Source organism: Balaenoptera ricei, chromosome 3, assembly GCF_028023285.1.
Source record: "Balaenoptera ricei isolate mBalRic1 chromosome 3, mBalRic1.hap2, whole genome shotgun sequence".
NCBI classification, from domain to species: Eukaryota; Metazoa; Chordata; class Mammalia; order Artiodactyla; family Balaenopteridae; genus Balaenoptera; species Balaenoptera ricei.
The window spans coordinates 117,211,338-117,233,566 of record NC_082641.1 but is presented as its reverse complement, the minus strand read 5'-3'; the positions used below and the strand labels follow the sequence as shown (position 1 = coordinate 117,233,566).

At 37.9% G+C, this 22,229-nt stretch overlaps 2 protein-coding genes across 5 annotated transcripts in view; one reads left to right on the top strand and one right to left on the bottom strand.

Annotated features, from left to right (window-relative positions):
• SLC23A1 (solute carrier family 23 member 1) overlaps positions 1-4,906 on the top strand; it is a 16,446-nt gene extending 11,540 nt beyond the window's left edge. For all 4 annotated transcript variants that reach the window (XM_059917210.1, XM_059917211.1, XM_059917213.1 and 1 more), the window contains one exon: positions 3,023-4,906. The gene's annotated coding sequence lies outside the window, so the exon portion shown is untranslated. The remainder of the gene's footprint in view (positions 1-3,022) is intronic.
• Positions 1,456-22,229, bottom strand: PAIP2 (poly(A) binding protein interacting protein 2). The gene is made up of 4 exons (XM_059917214.1): positions 22,076-22,229; positions 6,354-6,517; positions 4,791-4,970; positions 1,456-2,466 (listed from the first exon to the last, which is right to left on the bottom strand). Exons 2-4 carry the CDS (start codon positions 6,489-6,491, stop codon positions 2,410-2,412), a joined length of 375 nt encoding a protein of 124 aa, XP_059773197.1. The 5' UTR covers positions 6,492-6,517; positions 22,076-22,229; the 3' UTR covers positions 1,456-2,409.

Sequence of the window (22,229 nt, the reverse complement as noted above, 5' to 3'; positions counted from 1 at the left end):
AAAGTAGTTTTAATGTACACATTGCCTCAGACAGACAAGTTCCAACAAAGTGAGAGCTTAGCTTAGATGACTCCTTAATTGTAATAAGTCACTTAAATAGAACTTTCTATGTACCAGGGATTGTGTTAAGTACTTGATGTGTATTAACTAATCACAAAATCCTGAGATAGGCTAGTCTTTGCTCTTTTTTCAATTAATTAATTAATTAATTAATTTTTGGCTGTGTTGGGTCTTCGTTTCTGTGCGAGGGCTTTCTCTAGTTGCGGCGAGCGGGGGCCACTCTTCATCGCGGTGCGCGGACCTCTCACTATCGCGGCCTCTCTTGTTGCGGAGCATGGGCTCCAGACACGCAGGCTCAGTAGTTGTGGCTCATGGGCCTAGTTGCTCCGCGGCATGTGGGATCTTCCCAGACCAGGGCTCGAACCTGTGTCCCCTGCATTGGCAGGCAGATTCTCAACCACTGTGCCACCAGGGAAGCCCCGTAGTCTTTGCTCTTAATCATTAGGTTACAATGTCTCTCTAATTCAAGTTTATAACCTCTAATTATACTGCGTGATGATAATTTGGCAGTATGTGGAAATGAACTCATTTGCCCCCGTCTAGGCTCAGAGAAATGATCTGTAACCCTCATATACTTGGCAGCCTGCTGTGCCACTTGTGGTACTGAGCTGTTAAGAGAACAGAGGGGACTGGTGGTATTATGGCTCCAAAAAGAATGAGAGCCAAGCAGGATCGTCTGCTTCAGCGTCTTAAAAAACCTATCTGTTTATTAGCTTAGTAAGGTAGCTATTAAAAAACACCAGGCACAGGTACTCACACCAAAGGACCCTAGGAAGAATGTGACCCAGAACTGACTAGATGGCCTTCTTAATATTGAGCCCTCCAAGCTCAAGAAAAACACAAGAGGACATTATCAACGACTGAGTAGGGCCGTGGGGCAGAAATTGTATGTGGAACCAGGAAATTGCTAGTTGGTTGAGAGCCTACCCCAAATAAATATTAGCCACAAACCTATTATTAATTAGCTTGCGAGGGTGAAAAAGGGGAAGGTCCAGGTGAATCAAAACAGCAAACCAGTCCAATCAGAGCAGCAATGGTTTGTGAAGGGCAAAACTCAATGAAGGTTATACTACAGTAAGGTTACCATTATACTGGCCAGCCAGAAAGTTTCTTAACATGGATATATATAATTGCCTTGACACTGCAGCCTGAGGTGATCAAGGTGGGCTACGGAAGGAGCTATGGAATTTATTTTACTGCTGTATTTTGGACAGACACTTATATAACAACATACTCGACACTATGGAATCTAATAATAAAGCCTGCTCTCTCAGGAAATCTTAAAAAACCTAGAAATCTTGCTAGCAGGGCTGTCCTGAGGGACTGAGCCCACGCTGAAGGAAGTATCACCACCGGAGAGTTTGTATTCCAGCACCAATAAACACAACCATCTGCTCAGTTCTACTATTATTTATTTTTTTAAATATTTTTGAAAAAATATAATTTTTTTACAATATTTTCAACTTAAACACTATTCACACTGAACACGTATGGCAGCTTAACCTACCCAAATAAGAAGTTTAAGAAGCCAAAACTGTTCTAGCTTTGTTAAAAGAAAAGTTGTGCTGCAGACTATTGTAGTGATGGTTAACAAAGCAAGGAAAAGCACCACTCAAATCATAGGTTACAATTTCTTTGTTCAATTGGATTATGGGTTGGTCAAATGTTAGACGTTACACAGGTATAGCTTTGATGCAATGACTCCTTAGAAGAGGATGCAATTCTCAAATCACATACTTTCTCAGATGTAACATTAGGAGAATTCAATATTTCTTACATGATAACATACCGTAAAAGCTAGGACTTCGGTTACAAAGGTTACAAGGTAGTGAACCTAAGACATACTTGTTTATAAAAAATTATTTCAAATTAACTAACAAGCCTTCATCAGAAAAAGGAGATTCTTTTTGATGGGGACAGATGCAAATTTAAGTCTGAACTGAGAAATTAACTACTAGAACTTAAATTTACTCATTTAAAAAAAGTTTAGACATTAACAAGTATTAGTTAACCCTAAGGGACCAGTTTAGTCTCAAAAAGGACAATTCACTAAGATTTAGAGGTCATTTAATTTGGTGCTTTGACACAACGTGACTGGTGCTTCTTTCCTCGCTGTCTTCACATCAAGCCATGGGGCCAATTCTATTTTCAGTAAATGTTTGACAGCTTTTTACTTAATAACAGTCTCAGCACTTTTATTAAGCATGCAAGACTAACAAAACTTTGGCAATGCATAAGTGTAACACAGTGACAAGAGAGAGCTTTTACAATTAAGTCTTCTAATACTGCCTTCACAGTGTGGAAATTGTGCTACATCCACCAAAAGAGGGCCCCGTCTACTCAAATATTTTAGTACTTCACCCCAGGAACAAACTCCTTTGCATTTGGATTCAGATTGCTCTTGACCTGGAAGATAAGTACATAAAAAAGCAAGTTCATTAACAGATAAGCTTCAGATACTCAGAAGCATTCAACCCAGATCCACATGCAAAAACGTCTTCCAAAAATATAAGAAAAAGGCAAGAATTCAGATTGTAAGGTCAAACTTAAGTCAAAAAAAAAAAAAATCCACAGCAGGGAAAGGAGGAACCAGATGTAAGCTACGTATATTATACCAAATTTTATCAACTTTCTAAAGAGAAAGCAGAAATTGAAATTAAGTTTGCTTAAGTGTAATCAGAAACTCACTAACTTCACATCAACTAAAGGAGTGTCTCAGAACATGGAATTCTGTTCATTTAACTATGATACTTGACTTGCTATTTAAACAGTTTCATACTATGCAAAAATACTAAACAAGTGTTGAAATGATGATAAAAGTGACTGGGGAATGGTTTATGGATTAATTTTACTTTATGATGCTCCTTGAAAATATGGAGTTGTCTTTCTACAACTGCTGTATTCTAATTCCCACAAAATATGGAGTTGTCTTTCTACAACTGCTGTATTCTAATTCCCACAGGTAGCATGGTATATAAGAGGAGAAGAAAACTGCATGGGGAGTCAGAAGACCTAAGTTGGAATCCCAGCTATGCTAACTAACTTCTTATATAGGCCTGGATAAGTCACTCTCTGGGACTTCGTTTTTGCATCAGTTAGGGGAAGACTGGGCCAAAGCCTCTAAGAGCCTGAGAGACTTGTACCACCATTATTTTGTATTTCTAAATCTTTACTTTCCTAAGCAGATGTGTCAGCATATAGGGAATAGCTGGAAATTTTCCTCTACCACATCTCTGAATGCAAGTTGATCAAGACAAAAAGAAACCAGGACGGATTCCAGGGCCTGAAATGTAGGCATGCTGGCAGGATTTTAGATTGAATCTGAGCCCCCAATATCACTTACTTCAAGACCAAAGCATATTAAACAACATGTTGGAGCAATAATTTAAGTTTCATAATTTATACACAACCATTCCCTTCTCTCAAGGGAAATAAATATATCTAAACTTTAAGAGTCTGAGGTTTAAATTTAAAAAGCAGTGTTCTTGACTGTCCAATCTTTTGGCAGCTACAAAAGAATGAGAAGGAATTAACCTCAAATAGACTGAGTCAAACAAACCAGTTTCTAGACAATGGAATGACACTGGGTCCAGTTAAAGTTATACATTATGCCCAGCAAAGAGCTTCCCTCCTCAGAGCAACCAGGATTATTTGTGGAGTGCCTAATGTAGCCATAAGCAAGCATATCCCAACAGACTATTCAGATCATGTATGTGCTTAATTGGGTTACTGTCATTTACTGCAACAAAAGCTATACCACAAGTAAATTTCAGTTTTCTCTATACAGCCCTTTAGAAAAATGCCTGATAGAGGAGGCTGGCGGTATCCTCTGGGAGTGCTTTTAAAAAATTAACATGCCTAGATGATTGATTCTGCAGGTCTGGGATGTTGCTGAGAAAATTTTTGTAATGCTTCATAGGTAATTATGACGTACAGCCAGGTTAGGAAATCAATGCACAGTGAACAGAAGACAACTGCAAAAATTACTTCAGAGTCTAGGGGTAAATTCCAGAGAACCATCTTGTAGAAGCAACTAGACAGATTGTCCATATGGAAAGAAAGTTTAACATTCTGACTTTAAAATTATTTTATCTTAATTTTAGCACAGGAATCATTAGGTTTTACTCTAGTACTGATGCTTAGTTATCAAAATTCCTGAAAAAACTTTTCACTACAAATAAACCATCAGCAATGAGACACTGAGAATAACTAAAAATATAAAAAGATTTGTGTTCCTTTTCTGCCAAGAGCTTGTAAAAGTCCTTATCACAGTTCCAAATGGAGTTAGGGTAACTCAATGAAAATCCTGGGTCAGGAAAAAAAATCTCAAATTTTATCTTTCAGAAAAAATTTGTAATTTCACCAAATATTTAAGACAATTAAAGAGCAAAACCTCTCCATCAAGCTACTTTTGCATAGGCAAGTCACATGAACATCCTGTGTACTCCCTTTTGAATTAATGCTTTAAGACATTTCCTAGGGCAACATAGTTATCATAACTAAAAGCAGTGGCAAGAAGTCTGTTAGTAGTTTCAGACTAGCTCCAGAGTGTTGCCAGAAGTCACTCCTTATCATAAGTGAGACCAGGAGGTCTCTGCTTCCTTAGTAAGAAGCAGCAGAATTTCTGAAGGGGAAGAGATGTAGAACTCTTCTTAAACAGATGGTTGCTAGCTTTTCCACTTATGGGAAAGATGAGCTAGGTTTTAAAAAGATGAAAAAAAACTCTTTACCACAAGATCTTCCAGGGAAGAGCCATCACTGATAACAAGGTCATTAAATTGGTCTTGGATTTGGTCCATAGTTTGTGGGAGATCTCGAGCTGGAATAAACCACTCATGTTCCTCTTCTTCTTCCAGCATTTCTTGGAAACAGCGTTCAATAAATTCTTCTTCCCATAACTCCTCTTCTATCTGGATTTATAATAAATAAAGGGTAATTTATAGCATACTTGGTAAGATGACATCACTAGAAAAGGCTTAAAGAATCTTGAACTAAACCATTTAAAAACATAACGTCATACCTTCCTCCTTTGCTTCTGTGCTAAGGAAAAAAAAATCTTTTCCATAAGACCTGGAAAGATCTGTTTAGGGTTTTGCTATGTCTTTACTTGTCACAGCAGAATATTCTTTTTTTTCCACTGAGGGTGGCGGGAAAGAAGTAACAAGTGTTCTCGTGGAGGAATGTGTATCAGAATTACCTATGATACTTCTAAAACTATACAAACCCTAAACCCACTCAAAAATGACTGGAAGAAAAAATCTTTGGGTAGGACTTCCCTGGTGGCACAGTGGTTAAGAATCCACCTGCCAATGCAGGGGACACGGGTTCGAGCCCTGGTCCGGGAAGATCCCACGTGCTGCGGAGCAACTAAGCCTGTGCGCCACAACTACTAAGCCCGCACTCTAGAGCCCGAGAGCCACAACTACTGAGCCCTCGCACCACAACTACTGAAGTCCGCACACCTAGAGCCCATGCTCCGCAACAGGAGAATCCACCTCAATGAGAAGCCCGCGCACCACAACGAAGAGTAGCCCCCGCTCACTGCAACTAGAAAAAGCCCTCATGCAGCAACGAAGACCCAACGCAGCCAAAATTTAAAAAAAAAAAAAAAAAAATTCTTTGGAGGGTAGGGTCAGCAACTAAACATTCTCACTGAAATAAGACTACATTGCTTTACACTTGAATATATATAACTGGATATGGTGAAATCAAGCTGGCTACTAATTATCAAAGCCAGGATCAGAGAGAAAACTAGATGAAAGGTAGAAACAGGTACCAGAAATATGGGAATAAAAGACATCTATCAATGTATGAGAGTTCTCTAAAAAAACAGTGGTGTCAGATTTTGAGGCTGATCAGAATGAGAACCTTACATGAAAAACAGTACAATCTGTACCCCAGTACCTGTGCCTATCTGCTCCTGATTCCGGCTCTCTTGACTTTCACTGCAATAGAACAATCTGACTGGTGTAAGGTAGTGGTTTCCAAACCTAATTGCTCACTGGAACCACCTGGGAGCTTTTAAAAAACACGTTTCCCAGGCTCCACCCTAAATCCTTCTGAATCAGAATCTCTGGGTGGGACCCCGAAAAAAGCTACTTAGGTTATTTCAATGAGCAGTTAAACCTGGTAGTAATCAGCATCCAACTAAAATAGGAGTGGTGGCACATAAATCCATGTATTTCATATATAAGGGACCAGGTGAAAAACGCATTTCAGGGAAAAGTACATTTATATTATTTGACGGCTGTCATAGGCTACAATAAAAGAGCATGTTTATACACAAAACTAACTTGTCTGTTGAATTCCTCTTCATTTTCCATCCACATGTACTCTGCAAATGGATTGTCATCTTCATGAGAATGACCGTTAATAATCACATCTTCATTGATGATGCTTGGGCTAGTACTGCTGCGACTTGGATCTTTCATGGTTGGTGTTAGATGTAGTTTTTAACCTTAAAAGAAGAACAATACAGTTAATCTAGTCAGTCATTCTTTCAGTTCTTAGTGAGCATCTATTATTACCAGCCATCATGATTAGGTATTAGATGTACATGATATATTAATGCACATGATAAACACAGTAATTGGAAAACTTTGTTTTTCTCCTAAATGATTTTAATGTTTACGAAACAGCTGAGAATAGCCTAGATTCATCTAATGTTTGCTAATAACAGTAAACAAAGGCAATCAATTGCTTAAATGGAATCCCCAAACCATCCAATTTTTGTTTTAATTGGATATTCTGTGCTTTATAAAACAAGCATGGTTTGGAAGACTTAAGTCATCAAGAGACTTTATGAAAAGCAAATTCTACTTTTTAAAATTGTTATTAAAAAGCCCAGAGACTGGAAGTGAAAACTAACAAACTTTTAATAACTCCTAGTTCCTTAGTCGCGAGGTATAGCTCTGGCTCTCTCGACTTCATAGCCCATTCTCTATTTGCTTTATCTTTGGGTCCATGTTGAGTTCCTCCATGTCTGGATTTTCCCACTGTACAGTAAGTATCAGGCATCTAATCTCATACAGTAGATCTGGTTTCTTATACTCTACTTAATAGGTGATAACATGATCTAACCTAGCTGATATGTTGCAGGCTAAAAGTTTGAAGCATAAAGTTTCAGATCCTACAATAGTCTACCAATTCACTGACTCTGAAATTGCTAAAAAATGGGTTTACATAAAGCAAGAGTCACTTGTACATAAATCCAAACATTAGTGTGGCTTGTGCCAAAGGAAGGAAATAGCATACCTAATAGAGTTTAAAAAAAAAAAAAAACTTCTTCAGGCCTTCTTACTCAAACTTATAATCAAATAAAATACTAAAACTAAAATCTCCTACTAGAAATAGTTTTTTTCTTTGGGTAAGGTTCAGGGAAAGACTTGCTCTATGTATGTTGCCTGGCCCTTTACATTCATTTTATGGACTTATCCTTAGGAAGACCTAAGTATAATAAAACTTATAGCTGTTCATATAACATGAATTTAGTCTCTAAGCTGTGGTAGGGGGTCCTATCCTGGCACACATATGCATTTCCCCCAAGACTGAATACTAATGACAACAGTCATCATGGTGGTAGCATTTTCAATTGTAAGTCCTGAATTAAAAATTACTGAGAACTTCTGCCTTACTTATTCACTGTTGTATGTATATGAAAGAAAGGCAGAGACAGAGATTTATGTGCTAGGCTGTGGGTAGAAAGAAAACCCACATGATGTGGGTTAAGAAAGTGAAGCACCAAAAAAAAAAAAAAAAAAAAAAAAAAAAAAGTGAAGCACTGTGAAAGCAGACATGACAGAAAACAGATGATGGATATCTTTGATATTTTTATTTATCATTAATCTTGGATTAAATAAACCCCCTTATTTTGATAACAAGTTTCGACTAGAGAGCAATCAGTTCCTCTAAAGAAAATTACTCATTCTTATATGTCAAGGCTACCAAACATTTATATGCTCATCTTTAAACAAATTACGTTTTAGATTAGACTCAAATATTATGAAAAGCAGGGGGTCAATTCTGCTTTGCAACTGGATGGAACTTTGTTTACTCTGCATATGAACTGATCATTAAACTATGTTCAAAGACACCCCAATTTATAACAGCTTAACATTATTATTTTCCCAACCTGTGTCCTATCCCAACTCGTACCCATTAAATCCTACATTTCAGAAGACCACAATATTAATAAGTGACTTATATCTTTAGTTAAAAACAGCAAATAAAAATCATGTTTAGCACAGAGTACAGGATATTCAAGTAGAATTGAATAGTTAAGTAGCAATTATACGTGTGAGACATGTACTAGAAATACTAACTTGTGTTTGAATGTGCTTCAGGTGACTGAAGTATTATCTATATATAAATGCAATTTTTTTAAAAGAAAAAAGTGTTCTCCATACATTTCACGAGCATAACAATGAAACAATGAAAAATCTGCATCAGCAAATTCTATAGTCTGAGAATCTCAAGGGACTCCCTCCCTCCTTGTTTGATGCCAACCAGTAACAAATAAAATATAAATAGTGCTTAGCCTAAAGGGCCCAATCCCTGCATTTGACATGTCTCTAGGTCAGCTTTATGCCAGTTATCACCTCATCAAACAACCCGTGGCTTTGGTATAGATCCCAGTGAAAGAGTCTATGAAGGACAGTAAATGAAATTTCGCTGTCAAGTAATATTTGGGAAACAAATCATAATTGGAACCAGTAAAAATCAACTGGAGCCTGGGCACTAATCTTACACCTTAAGATAGATGAGGAAGGAACAACTGCTGACCAGATTTCTGATACAGCTAGCCAAGTGAAAAGCCAGAGGGGTAAGGATCATTTACTTTCAGAACGTTGACAGACCTACAATTACTGAGTACAAGGTATTCTAATATAAGGTATTGTATCAGATTTTAAATTTTCTTCTATGACCTGTTCTTGATCCTTCTTAGACCACACTCTTTAGATTGTGTCGTGTGTTTTGCTATTTTAAAAAATGAGTATATAGTTCAAATACCATAAAATTTACAATTTTAAATTGGCATTTGTCAAAAGCAGTTAAAGGCAAATGTAGTAGCCAATGCCTGCAAAGAATAACAGTTGGGGCAAAAAGCTTGGGAGGAAAGGCTGGTGAAGGAGATGCTTTGGGAATAAAGGCTTTGAAAAGCTCCTGCATATTCTGGGAAACCTAAAAGGCCATGGGCATGCCCAGTGCTGGCAGCACGCTCAGAAAAGACCTAACAAGGCCCTACACTTTTCAGGCTTCAGGCGCTGCACATAAGAAAGAGCTGTAAACTGCCCGAGTGTTAAAGGTGTACCTCAACATACACAAAAGCCCATCTGCCAAGACTGGGAGAGTTTTATTTTTTGCTTAGGGGTATTAAAGGACACCTCTTGAAAATAACTAGCTGGGACTTCCCTGGTGGCGCAGTGGTTAAGAATCTGCCTGCCAATGCAGGGGACACGGGTTTGATCCCTGGTCCGGGAAGATCCCACATGCCGTGGAGCAACTAAGCCGTCCACCACAACTACTGAGCCTGTGCTCTAGAGCCTGCAAGCCACAACTACTGAAGCCCACACACCTAGAGCCTGTGCTCCACAACAAGAGAAGCCACCGCAATGAGAAGTCCACGCACCGCAATGAAGAGTAGCCCCCGCTCGCTGCAACTAGAGAAAGCCTGCGTGCAGCAACGAAGACCCAACGCAGCCAAAACTAAATTAATTAAAAATAAATAAATTTCAAAAAGAAAAGAAAAGAACTAGCTGACAACTAAGCTAATGGGACAGACTTCAATGGCCACACAAAAAATAATACAGGCTTTTACAAAATTATTTCAGAAAGGTCACTAAAACAACAGAACAAGCAGAACAACCACCCTGGGGAGAGGGGAGAATGTGATTTCCAGAGTTGCCATATAATAGTCACAATGTTCAGTTTTCAACAAAAATTATGAGGCATGCAAAAAAATAAGATAGTATGGCCTATAAACAGGAAAAAAAGAAATTAATAGGAAGTGTCCCTGAGGAAGCCCAGACATTAGGCTTATTAGGCAAAGACTTTTTTTTTTTTTTTTTAATATTTTGGTATTCCATTTGGTCCACTTTTTTTTTTTTAATTTCTTATTTTATTTTATTTATTTATGGCTGTGTTGGGTTAGGCAAAGACTTTTAAATCAGGTGTTTTAAATGTCCAGAGAGCCAAAGGAAACCACATACAAAGAACTAAAGGAAACCATAAAAATAGCAAATATCATCATCAAATAGCAAATATCAATAGAGATAAATTAAAAAAAGAAGCCAAGTAGAAATTCTGGAGATGAAAAGTACAATAAGTGAAAATTCTACTTGAGGGTTTATAGCAGATTTGAGCAGGGAAATAATCTCAGTTGACTTACCAAGTTTGGTAAGTCAACTGAGATTATTCAGTCTGAGAAACAGAAAGAGAAAATAATGAAGAAAAATGAACAGAACCTCAGAGACCAGTAGGACACCACTACATGTACCAACATATGCATAATGGGAGTCCCAGAAGGAGAAGAGAAAGAGTATTTGAAGAAATAATGGCCCCAAACTCCTCCAACTTGATGAAATCTATGTTAGTCTACACATCCAAGAAGCTCAACAAACTCCAAGCAGGATAAACTCAAAGCAATCCACACCAAGACACACTGTAATCAAGTTATTGAAAGTCAAAGAGAGCATCTTCAAAATAAGATTAATAGCTGATTTCACATCAGAAACCAGAGGCCAGAAGGCAGTAGGAAAACATATACAAAGTGACTTAAAAAAAAAACTAAGACATTCCCAGATAAGTAAAAAAGTGAGAGCTTATTCATCACCAATAGACCTGTCCTATAGGAAAAGCTAAAGTGAGTCCTTCACGTTGAAACAAAAGAATACTAGCATTAGCTTGAATTCATCCAAAGAAATAAACAACCATAGTAACTACATAGGTAAATACAAAAGTCACTAATAATGTATTTTTTGCTTTATAACTCTTTTTCTCTATATGGAACTAAATTGTTTTTAGTTCATACTTGTTACAAACTAAGATGTTAGTTGTAATTCCCAGGGTAACCACTAGGAAAACCACCAAAAAAATATATAGTGAAAGGTGTATTGCTGGGGTGTATCATCATCCCATTCAGAGGCAGCCCAAAAGAAGCAGCTTCAAGACTCCAAGAGTCAATGAGCTCAAATCTATATATATTAGTCTCTTGTGGCTGAGAAAAAGTTTTTCTCTAGAACAAAACAAACCAAAACTAAAAGAGGAACTACTGGAAATATAACAGAAGCACCTAATTTGCTTGAGTGATGTCTGAGGGCACAATATAGATAATAACTCGACAAATACATTAAAAAAAAAAAATCTGGTAATTAAACCATACCAATCTGTTGCTATCTTATCTTTGTTCATGCTTCAATCCAAACCACTTTAAAACTGGCAGAAATGAAGTGAGAAAGCCAATAATTTCCCCCCAATTTTTTAATGTTCATATTTACTTCAAATAATGTTTATTATGCTTTAAAATCCTAAAATTATCAGAAAATGTAATTCAAATAATTTTTTAGCCTTACTCTCATAAAAGGATTTTTAAAATAACACAGTAATACTAACTCAGAACAAACTATATTGAATTACTAATATTAAATATCTAGTAGTTGTTAGAGTACATATAGTTAAGATTTTCCTAAACAAAAATTACAAAACAGTAAAACAGCAATGTATCATCTTACAGTGTTTTCAATAATCATTTAAAAAATTTTGTACATAGTTAGGAAATTTTGTTGGAAAAGGAAGCATTAAAGTGAAAGAAATGTACATATACAAAGTACACCCTACTTAAGTTAGGGCTTCCCTGGTGGCGCAGTGGTTAAGAATCTGCCTGCCAATGCAGGGGACACGGGTTTGAGCCCTGGCCCAGGAGGATCCCACATGCCACGGAGCAACTAAGCCCATGTGCCACAACTACTGAGCCTGCGCACCTAGAGCCCATGCTCTGCAACAAGAGAAGCCATGACAATAAGCTGTGCACCGCAACGAAGAGGAGCCCCCACTCGCCACAACTAGAGAAAGCCCGCGCACAGCAACGAAGACCCAACACAGCCAAAAAAAAAAAAAAAAAAAGAATTTAAATGTACAAAACAGGTCCTATGTGTATGTAAGTTTTTTCCTTTTGATCTCCAATCCTACTCAGAGGTAATCAATGTTAACAGCTTAGTATGTATCCTTTCATATCTCTTTGCTTATAGAAACACACATAAAGATTTATATATTTTACAGAATCATGCTAAATATATTACATGAAATATCCTTACTAGTCAACATGTAGAAGTACACTTTACTTTTTAATTGATACAGCACCAATTACTCAACAATTCCCCCTTTGATGCATTTACATTTCCAGTTTTCTCATTACAAGCAATCGTGCTTTGATCACCCTTGTACACATATCCTTTTCTATTTGAGCTTTCTGTGGGATACATTCTGGTAAGTGGGAATAACTGGGTCAAAGGCCGTGTACACTTGTAGCTTTAAGAGAAGACAGATTATTTGCCAAAAATATTATGGTAATGTACATTCCTATAATACACTGAGTGCTCCCATTTCTCTGCATCCTCAACAGTTCTCTATATAAGCAACATAGCATTTTACTTTTGCAAACAGATGGGCTTAAAAAGAATGTTTTCCTCTACAGCTCCTGGGATATGCTTATCTTGCTTAGTAAGTCTTTTCCTACGTTGAGGTTATATTTCCTTTATTTTCTCTCAGTATTTTTATAGTTTCTTTTTTTTTACATTTAAATCTTTAACTCGTGTGAGCATTTCTTTGAGTATGATGTGAAAGATCTATATTTTTCCATATGAACACATCATTCATCATTATTTAATGAAAGCTTGTCCCTGATGTTAATCATAATCAAATTCCCACTTACACGGTTTCTAGATTCTTTGTTCCATGATGGTGTATTGTATGTATACTATTTTATCCCCAACTTTTATTTTGAAGAATTTTAGACTTACAAAAAAGTCATAATAATAGCACAGTGAACATTTGTACCTTTCATCTAGATTCATCAACTGTTAACATTTTGCCACAGTTGTTTTCTCTATACAATTTTTTTGCTTAACCATCGGATAAGTTGCAGACATTATGACCTTTCATCCTCAAATATTTCAGCACAGTATTTTACTCTTTTGATTACAGGAGCCTTTCAGTAAGTTTAAATACGTAGTAGCACAACTCCCTTCTCAACTTTCTTTGGGGGGGAAATCTTGCACTTTTATTCTTCATACGAACTTTAGAATAATTTTTCCATAAGAGTCTGACTGGAATTTTATTAAAAATTTGCAGCTTAATCAGGATCATGTTTTTATATTAAGCCTTCTGGCCAGGAAGATGGTACATCCGTTTACTTGGAACTGTTTTAATTCCTTAGAACATAAATGAATCAGGACTTCATTTTACCAATAATTGTGGGCTAGATTATTTGGACCAGTCTTTCCATTGAAAACTGAAAGTGTTGGATGCCATAGTCTTAAAGAAACACTTAAAAGCACTAAAGTGTTGAAGAGTAAGTAAAGTGGGAATTCAGAGAGCAAAGTGGAACTTTTAAACACTGAAGCTGCCTTCGCACTGAGGACTTTTGCCCATTAGCCTTCTTTGGGTTGACCTTGGATGCTTCATGGGGCAAAAGGCATAAAGGTCAAGGTGGAAAACTGAAGAAAAGATCCTCCCCACTCTAAGCTGGGACCCTAAAGGGCTATAGGCTCAGGGTAAGGGTGAACCAAAAGCAACTCCCACTCCCCACCAAGCAAATCAAAAGGAAAAGGTGGAAAGGAACACAGACACTGACTGTGGTTGGTTCTCCTGTGGATAAGAGGAATAAATTCATCACCTGGGAGGTCCAGAACATCCCAAGTCATGAAATGAGTATGAAGTGGTCCTGACTTGGTAGTGTCCCTAGTGCCACTGCCTGGCAAAAGCAAATGTAAAACTCCTTGGGAGGAAGGCATTTTCATGCTAGGCCTTAAGGACCTCCAAAAATGATTTCTCAAGGCCAATGAAGAGTTCAAAATGAAAGATAACTAAATCCGGAAGGAAAAAGCAAGATACAACACGCAAGAATCAGTGCAATTTATAGAAAGCATAACCAGACCCATGTGGCAGATGACAAAAACGATCATTACATATCAAGCTTGAAAATATCTTCAGAAAACAGCAAAATATAAAAAGTGCATAGTAGATTTGGAAAAGAGCCAAATTAAACTTCTAGATATACAGAAATCACAACATAAACAAAAATGTAATAAGTCTGGCAGCAGATTTGATACAATAGAATTGGAAAACAAAAGAAAGTATCCAGAAAACAGCAAAAAGATAAAAAGATAGAACATACAAAAGAGTGTTCAAACAATGTAGAGGGCAGAGTGACAACTATCAAATTCCTGAAGAAGAAAAGAAGAAACATAGGGCAGAGGCAGGATATGAATATTGCATATTTGATGAAAGCAATCAACCAACATGTTTAAGGAGCCCAAGAATCTCAAAGTAAGATAAATAAAAAGCAAGACATATTATACATTATAGTCAAACTGCAGAGTATCAAAGAGAATTCTAAAACCCAAAAAGACATTATTTTCAAAAAAGAATGAGAAAAACCAGCTGCTTTTCAACAATAATAATGAAAAGCAAAAGACCACACTGAAAGAAAATAACTGCAAACCCAGACTACTAGAACTGTACAGAAAATAGTTTCCAAACAAATGAACTAGAAACTTCCCATCCTTATATTAAGGAATCATTTGAATAACAAGAATTATGGGATCCCTGAAGACAAATGAATCTAAAGTTATAAGGGCTTGGTACTTTTTAAACTAGTATATTATTAACAACCTTTAATTTTGTTTTTCTTGTTTTGTCTATTCAGGTTTTCTACCTCTCCGGTTAACTATGGTAATTTTTATTTCACTAAAATTTTATTTCTCCATAATTTCAATTTTGTTATAATAGAAACTATCTAATTTCTCCTATTTCATAGCTAATTTGACTATGTTCCTCTTTTCCTCGATTAGGCCTACCAGGGATTTATCGTAGGAAAAAAAAATTCCAACTTTGCAATTTGCAGAACAGCAAGTGTAATAAACTCTTCATATATATAAAAGAAGGGTGTGTGTGTTCACAATTTGCAAATGCATAGAATCTCTAGAAAGACAGAAAACAAACTGAGAAGCAAATTGTATCTGATAAGGGAACTGTACTTAGAATATACAAAGAACTATTACAACTCAATAATAAAAGGACAACCAACCAATCTAAGATTTTTTTTGACATGGACCATTTTTAAAAGTCTTTATTGAATTTGTTACAATATCGCTTCTGTTCTATGTTTTGGTTTTTTGGCCGAGAGGCATGTGGGATCTTAGCTCCCTAACCAGGGATCGAACTAGCCCCCTGCCCCCGCCCCCGCCCACTGGAAGGCGAAGTCCTAAGCACTGGACCGCCAGGGAAGTCCCTAAACAACCAATTTTAAAATGCACAAAGGATCTGAATAGACAGTTCTCCAAAGGCCAATAAACACATGAAAAGATGCTCAACATCCTTAACCATCAGGGAAAATGCAAATCAAAACCACGAGATACCACTTTATATTAGTGAAAATGTGGAGAAATGGAATGCTCATTCACTGCCAGTGGGAATGTTAAAATGGTGCAGCTGCTCTGGAAAAACAGTCTGGCAGTTCCCCAAAAGATTAAACACGGAATTACCTTATAACTCAGCAATTCCACTCCTAGGTATATACCCAAGAGAAATAAAAATATGTCTACATAAAAACTTATACACACAAATGTTCATAGCAGTAATTTCTTAATTCTTATTAAGTAATTCTTAATAGCCAAAAAGTGGATACAACACAACCCGAAGGTCCACCAGTTGATAAATGGATGAATACTGAAAATATGCTAAATGAAAGAAGCTAGTCACCAAGGAACACATATTGTATGACAGATGATGGGTACAAGATTTCTTTTTGGGGTAATGAAAATGTTCTAAAATTGACTGTGGTGATCGATGCACAACTCTGGCAATATACTAAAAACTACTCTACTATACACTTCAAACGGATGAATTGCATGGTATGTGAACCATAGCTCAGTAAGAGCTGCTAAAAACAAAACTGAAAATACTGGTTACCTACAGGGAGGAGAACTAGACGGCTAAGGATATTTTTTGTATCTATTTTTGGGAATGGATTACCTATTTAAAAATTCAACTTTAGGGCTTCCCTGGTGGCGCAGTGGTTGAGAGTCTGCCTGTCAATGCAGGGGACACGGGTTCGAGCCCTGGTCTGGGAAGATCCCACATGCCACGGAGCAGCTGGGCCCGTGAGCCGCAATTGCTGAGCCTGCGCGTCTGGAGCCTGTGCTCCGCAACAAGAGAGGCCGCGATAACGAGAGGCCCGCGCACCGCGATGAAGAGTGGCCCCCGCTTGCCACAACTAGAGAAAGCCCTTGCACAGAAATGAAGACCTAACACAGCCATAAATAAATAAATTAATTAATTAAAAAAAAATTCAACTTTAATAAACAAAACTCCTGCTTTTGGTTTTATTGATCTTTTCTACTTATTTTTTATTTTATTAATTTTACTTTTCTCACATTATTTTCCCCTTCCTTTTTACATAACTTCAATTTGTTGCTCTTTGTTTTTCAAGTTGACAAATGTTTATTTTCAACCTTTCACAAATAAAAATTTTATATCTATGAATTTTCCCTAGAAATTTTAATATAGAATACAGTTACCAACTTTAGGTAACTACAAATTATTTTATTTATAATAAGCCAGAGATTATTCAGAAGAATGTTCTTAATTTCCAAGTGGTTAAGGTTCTTTTGGTTACCTTTTGATGCCTGATTTCTAGTTTTATTATGTTATAAAATGCAGCCAGAAAACCTTCACTTTTGGGAATTTATTACAGTTTTGTTTGTAGACAACTAATGATTTTTGTAAAATGTTCCTTGGGCCTAAAGAGAAAAATGTGTGACTTCCATGTCTTTTCTTTTTTTTTTTTTCAATTTTTAAAATTGAAGTATAGTTGATTTACAACGTTGTACCAATCTCTGCTGTACAGCAAAGTGACTCAGTTCACATATACACATTCTTTTTTTTACATTCTTTTCCATTATGGTTTATCACAGATATTGAATACAGTTCCCTGTGCTATACATTACGACCTTGTTGTTGTGATTTCTATTTCTTACATAAAAAATGATGCGTATATATTAGGCTGATCTTTTTTTCCTTTTTTTAAAACTTTACCTGTTAAATTCTGAAAGTGATATATTCAAGTCCTCTACTATAACAGCTAGATTACTTGACCCAGTCTGAGGATCTGTCTCACAGGGAATTAACATTTTTGGTAACTGATGCTTCGTATTGTCTTTCATCGTAACTTCATATTTAGCTTTCTTATAGTTTCTTTTTACATTCTATTCCTGTAATGTTTACTTTCCTATTTTAAGCAGATTTTTAAAAAAATACTTGATTTATTTTCTGTAACTTACAAACTACTGTGGAATTTCAGTTGGTTTTTTTCCCCCAGTTTTGAGATATAACTGACATACAGCACTGTATAAGTTTAAGGTGTACAGCACAATGATTTGACTTATATCTATTGTGAAATTAGTTTGAACAGTTTCCTATCAATTAAAAAAATACTCGATACACCCTCAAACCAACTCAGTACATTTAGAATGCTTTACCTTCTTCAATATATCCAACCCAATCCCTGCTCCCAGACAAAGCAAGACCTTTAGAATGATTTTACTTACCCACTTCCTCTCCCCACCCCATATCCTGAGTTTTGTAGAAATAATTTAGCACTGTTAGATCTACGCTATTAGGTTTTCCCTTAGATTATATATATAAAGAATCACTTTCCCCTAACTTGACATCTTTGTTTTGCCTTAATATTTCTTCAAAAGGTTACCTGGGGATATAAATTTCTAAGCTACTTCATGTCTGAAACTGTCTTTTGCTTTCATATTTGAACAGTAATATTAAGTGGGACAGATTTAGACTTGTCCTTTCTATCAATAACCTACGAATATTCCAACTTTCAGTATTGTAGAAAATGAATTTTCTTTCTTTTGTAAACATGCTGTTTACATCACGCCTAATATGAGAGCCTAACACCTAAATTCAGAGATTTTGCCAGATTCTGGTTAGATGAGAGCTGTTTTTTCTGATGCCTGGCACTTTAAATCTACAAACTCTTTACTTCAGCTGTTTGTTCCCTTCTGAAATGCCTCTTACACATACTGGTTTCCAGCAGTGTCCATCCTTTCATAGTCCCTACAAAATTTTAAAATATGGAAATCTTTTAAATTTTAGAAAGTCTCCCCCTACTTAAGAATTCTCATTGAACACTTCATGATATATGTAAATCAAATCATTATACTGTATACCTTAAACTTATACAGTGCTATATTTCAATTATATCTCAATAAAACTGGAATAAAAAAATAAAAACATTAACTCTTCAAAAAAAAAATTCTCATTAAAATTCAAACAGGATTCTCTTTCCGCTTCTTTCATTAAACTGACTCCACAGGGAATTCCCTGGTGATCCAGTGGTTAGGATTCCGGGGTTCCACTGCTGGGGGCCTGGGTTTGATCCCTGGTCAGGGAACTAAGATCCCATGGCATGGCCAAAAAAACCCAAACCCCCAAAAAATCAAAAAACTGACCCCACAGACATAACACCTTTTCTTATTCCACTGGACTCTACTTTGAACTACAGTAGACTCCTTAACCTTATTTGTACACATATATATTGTATACGTATGTATTTTAGTTAGAGAAGATAAAGAAATTTCTGCATCAGCCTCTGTATTTAATTCAGAAGTCTGTGAGCAGCGCTGAATATTTTGTTTTAATGTTTGGCAGTATAAAGGAATGATTAAAAGCATGGGCTCTGGGATTTCCCTGCTGGTGCAGTAGTTAACAATCCACCTGCCAATGCAAGGGACACGGGGTTCAATCACTGGTCCAGGAAGATCCCACATGCCTCACGGCAACTAAGCCCGTGCGCCACAACTACTGAGCCTGCGGTCTAGAGCCTGCGTGCCACAACTACTGCGCCCGCGTACCTAGAGCCCATGCTCTGCAACAAAAGAAGCCACTGCAATGAGAAGCCTGCGCACCACAACGGAAGAGTAGTCCCCTCTCGCCGCAACTAGAGAAAGCCCGCGCGCAGCAACGAAGACCCAACGCAACCAAAAATAAACAAATAAAAATAAAATTAAAAATTAAAAAAAAAAAGGGGCTCTGGAACCAGGCTACCTTTCTAGCTATGTGACGATGGGCAAGTTATTTAACCTCTCTGTGTTTCAGGTTCCCCATCTGTACCTAGGCAGACAGCCCGGCACATAATAGTATTATTAAACACTTAGAGCAAATATAAATTTGTATAAATAAAAATAATAGGTCCAAACATCTGTAGGAGTGAAACAATGTCACAGAAAAGTCCCAAAGAGTGTAACCCTAATCTCAACGGTAGTGTAACCAGGGTGATCAGGTCAGAGTAAGGATGGCTCAACACTGCCGATAAATAAAAGCTCAAAGCACATCAGAAATACCATCCTTATTTATAAAAACTGATACAAAAAATAAAAAGCAAAGGCAATTCAAATAAACCCACACTATCCAATGTGGTAGCCACCAGGTTCATGTGGCTATTTAAATTTAATTTTAATTCAATACAATTAAAATTTTAGTTCTTCAGTTGCACTTGCTACATTTCAGGTGCTCAATAGACATGTGCTTAGTAGCTATCTTACTGGACAGCACCACTCTAAATGATGAGGACATTAAGAAAAAAGATTGAGTTATTGGAACTGAACCTCAGGCTGTAACATATACAAACTATTAATGTATCTGTGCAACAGGGTGATCCAGATCACAAAGACAACAACCTTGGACAACTTTAACCTTGCACTGGATTCAAGTCCCAGATATGCCACTAACCACCTAGAGGACCTTGGATATGCTACTAAATCCCAGGCAACACACTATAGTGGTTAAGAGCACATAATCTCTGGAGTATTTGGATTTGAATTCCAGCTTTTATTAGCTATGTAACATTGGGCAAGTTACTTCACATTTCTCATTTATAATCTTCATTTTACAGTGGTACTTACTGCTTACAGACATTAAAGATTAAACACTTCTAAAAGCACTTCGAACAATGCCTGGCATTACTAAGTGCTATGGAAATATGTGCCTAATAATCTCTCAAGTTTCTATTTTCCCGATTTCAAAATGGGCAGGATAAAACTTACTCTGCCCAGGGCTTCCCTGGTGGCACAGTGGTTAAGAATCCGCCTGCCAATGCAGGGGACAGGGATTCAAGCCCTGGTCCGGGAACATCCCACATGCTGCGAAGCAACTAAGCCCGTGAGCCACAACTACCTGAGCCTGCACAGCGCAACAAAGAGTAGCCTCCACTCGTGGCAACTAGAGAAAGTCCGCGCACAGCAACGAAGACCCAACACAGCCAAAAATAAATAAATAAATATTTAAAAATTTGTATTAAAAAAAACTCACCCTGCCTATTTCACAGGTTAATAATAAATATGAAACTCACTTAGCTCCCATCCCTGAAAGAAACAGATAAGGAGGCTATACTTTTGGGAGAGTTACCTTTTTATCATAGACACTTATTTGTGAGAAAAAATTAAGTTCTGTTCAAGTTCACAATTAACAAGTAATATAAACAGACTAATTTGCCCCAAATATCCTCTCACAAACCGGAAACAGAAGCATAAAACAGCAAACACTGGGAATCTCATTAAAAACCCTGAGAGACCCTTATTTGCAAACATGACCTGCAGCCCACGAAATTTCAAAGGCAGACCAACACCCGACCAACTGCTCAAAGGCAAATTGTGACAAATTATGCTATCAGGTTAACAAGATTAGCCAGCACATGCAAAATGGGAATTTGTCTTCTGTTGAAATGTCAAAAGCTGTCAGCTGTTAGACCTCATCCCACGGCATACTGGAAGCCAAATTCTAGAGTTTGCGGTTTCTGTGAGATGATGGGGTTGCAAAACCAAGGAAAATAAGACAACAAAAGGAAGCAGAAAAGGCCACCTTTTGCAGTTACTAGAGAATACCATTGCTGACTGCTTCAACAAATGTTTTGAAACAAACAACTTTACCACAAGCCATATATTTTTGATGGTGGGAGAGAATAAGCACAGTAGTAGAAATTAAAAAGTAAGGTAACCAAAATCAAAAGAATGTGAATTGGATGGGTTCATCTGGTTCAAAACAGTCCTGGAGTAGGAGCTGCCAGTACTCCAAAGGCCCTCCTATCCCGAGCACGGAATACAATGTAACTAAAAATAAGGGGCAGGGGAAGGCGAAGAAACCGGAGAAAGGGGATCATCACAAAGGTACAGGCTCGTGGACGGTTACAGAATGCTCCCCTAGGACGCTCGCCAGCCCGCCAGTCCCTCCGCCCCTTTCTCTTCCCCCACCCAGGCTTCTGGAGGAGCGCGCAAGCGCAGCAAGTACGGGCTGCGCGTGGCGACGCGCAGGCGTAAAGTGAGGAGAAACAATGAGCTTTGTTGCCGAGGCGGCAGTGGGGGGCAGGGGAAAAGGGTATCGGAGGGTGGGTGAAGCGATTGGAGGGAGGGGCGGCACGCGAGAAAGTGCTATCCCGGCAACCCTCGCGCGCCACCGAGGACCCGGATAGAGAGCTGCGAGATCCAAACCATAATAATGACAATGAGAAAAAAGCGACGGCCATTTCTCAGAGAAGAAAGAGACTAAGTCGGTCCAAGATCATCCCTCAGACTCGGCTGGAAGAGGCAAGGAACAATGGGGGCCATACAGGCTTGGTGGCCAACAACCCAGGGGACCCTCTAGGCCCCTCAGCCGTCGCCGAGGTGCTGCCCCTCGACCGCCGGGCCGCCGCACCCTTCTCGCCGCTCCGCCCGAGAGAACCCCTCACCCAGTGCACGGCAGCGGGGACGGCAGCCAACGAATCCGGTCGGCCTCCGCGGATCTCCACAGGCAGCGCCGCTACCCCGCTCGACGCGCGCTTCGCCCGCCGCCTCCCTTCTTCAGTCCAAACAAACACCCCAGCCCGGAAGTGACTTCACTTC

Excerpts from the sequence above, each read along its gene's own strand:
- PAIP2 (XM_059917214.1), bottom strand. The coding sequence starts at position 6,491 with ATGAAAGATCCAAGTCGCAGCAGTACTAGCCCAAGCATCATCAATGAA. Across the intron at positions 4,971-6,353 it reads AAGAGGAATTCAACAGACAA|ATAGAAGAGGAGTTATGGGA; the intron begins GTTAGTTTTGTG and ends TTATAAATCCAG. Across the intron at positions 2,467-4,790 it reads CTTCCCTGGAAGATCTTGTG|GTCAAGAGCAATCTGAATCC; the intron begins GTAAAGAGTTTT and ends CTTATCTTCCAG.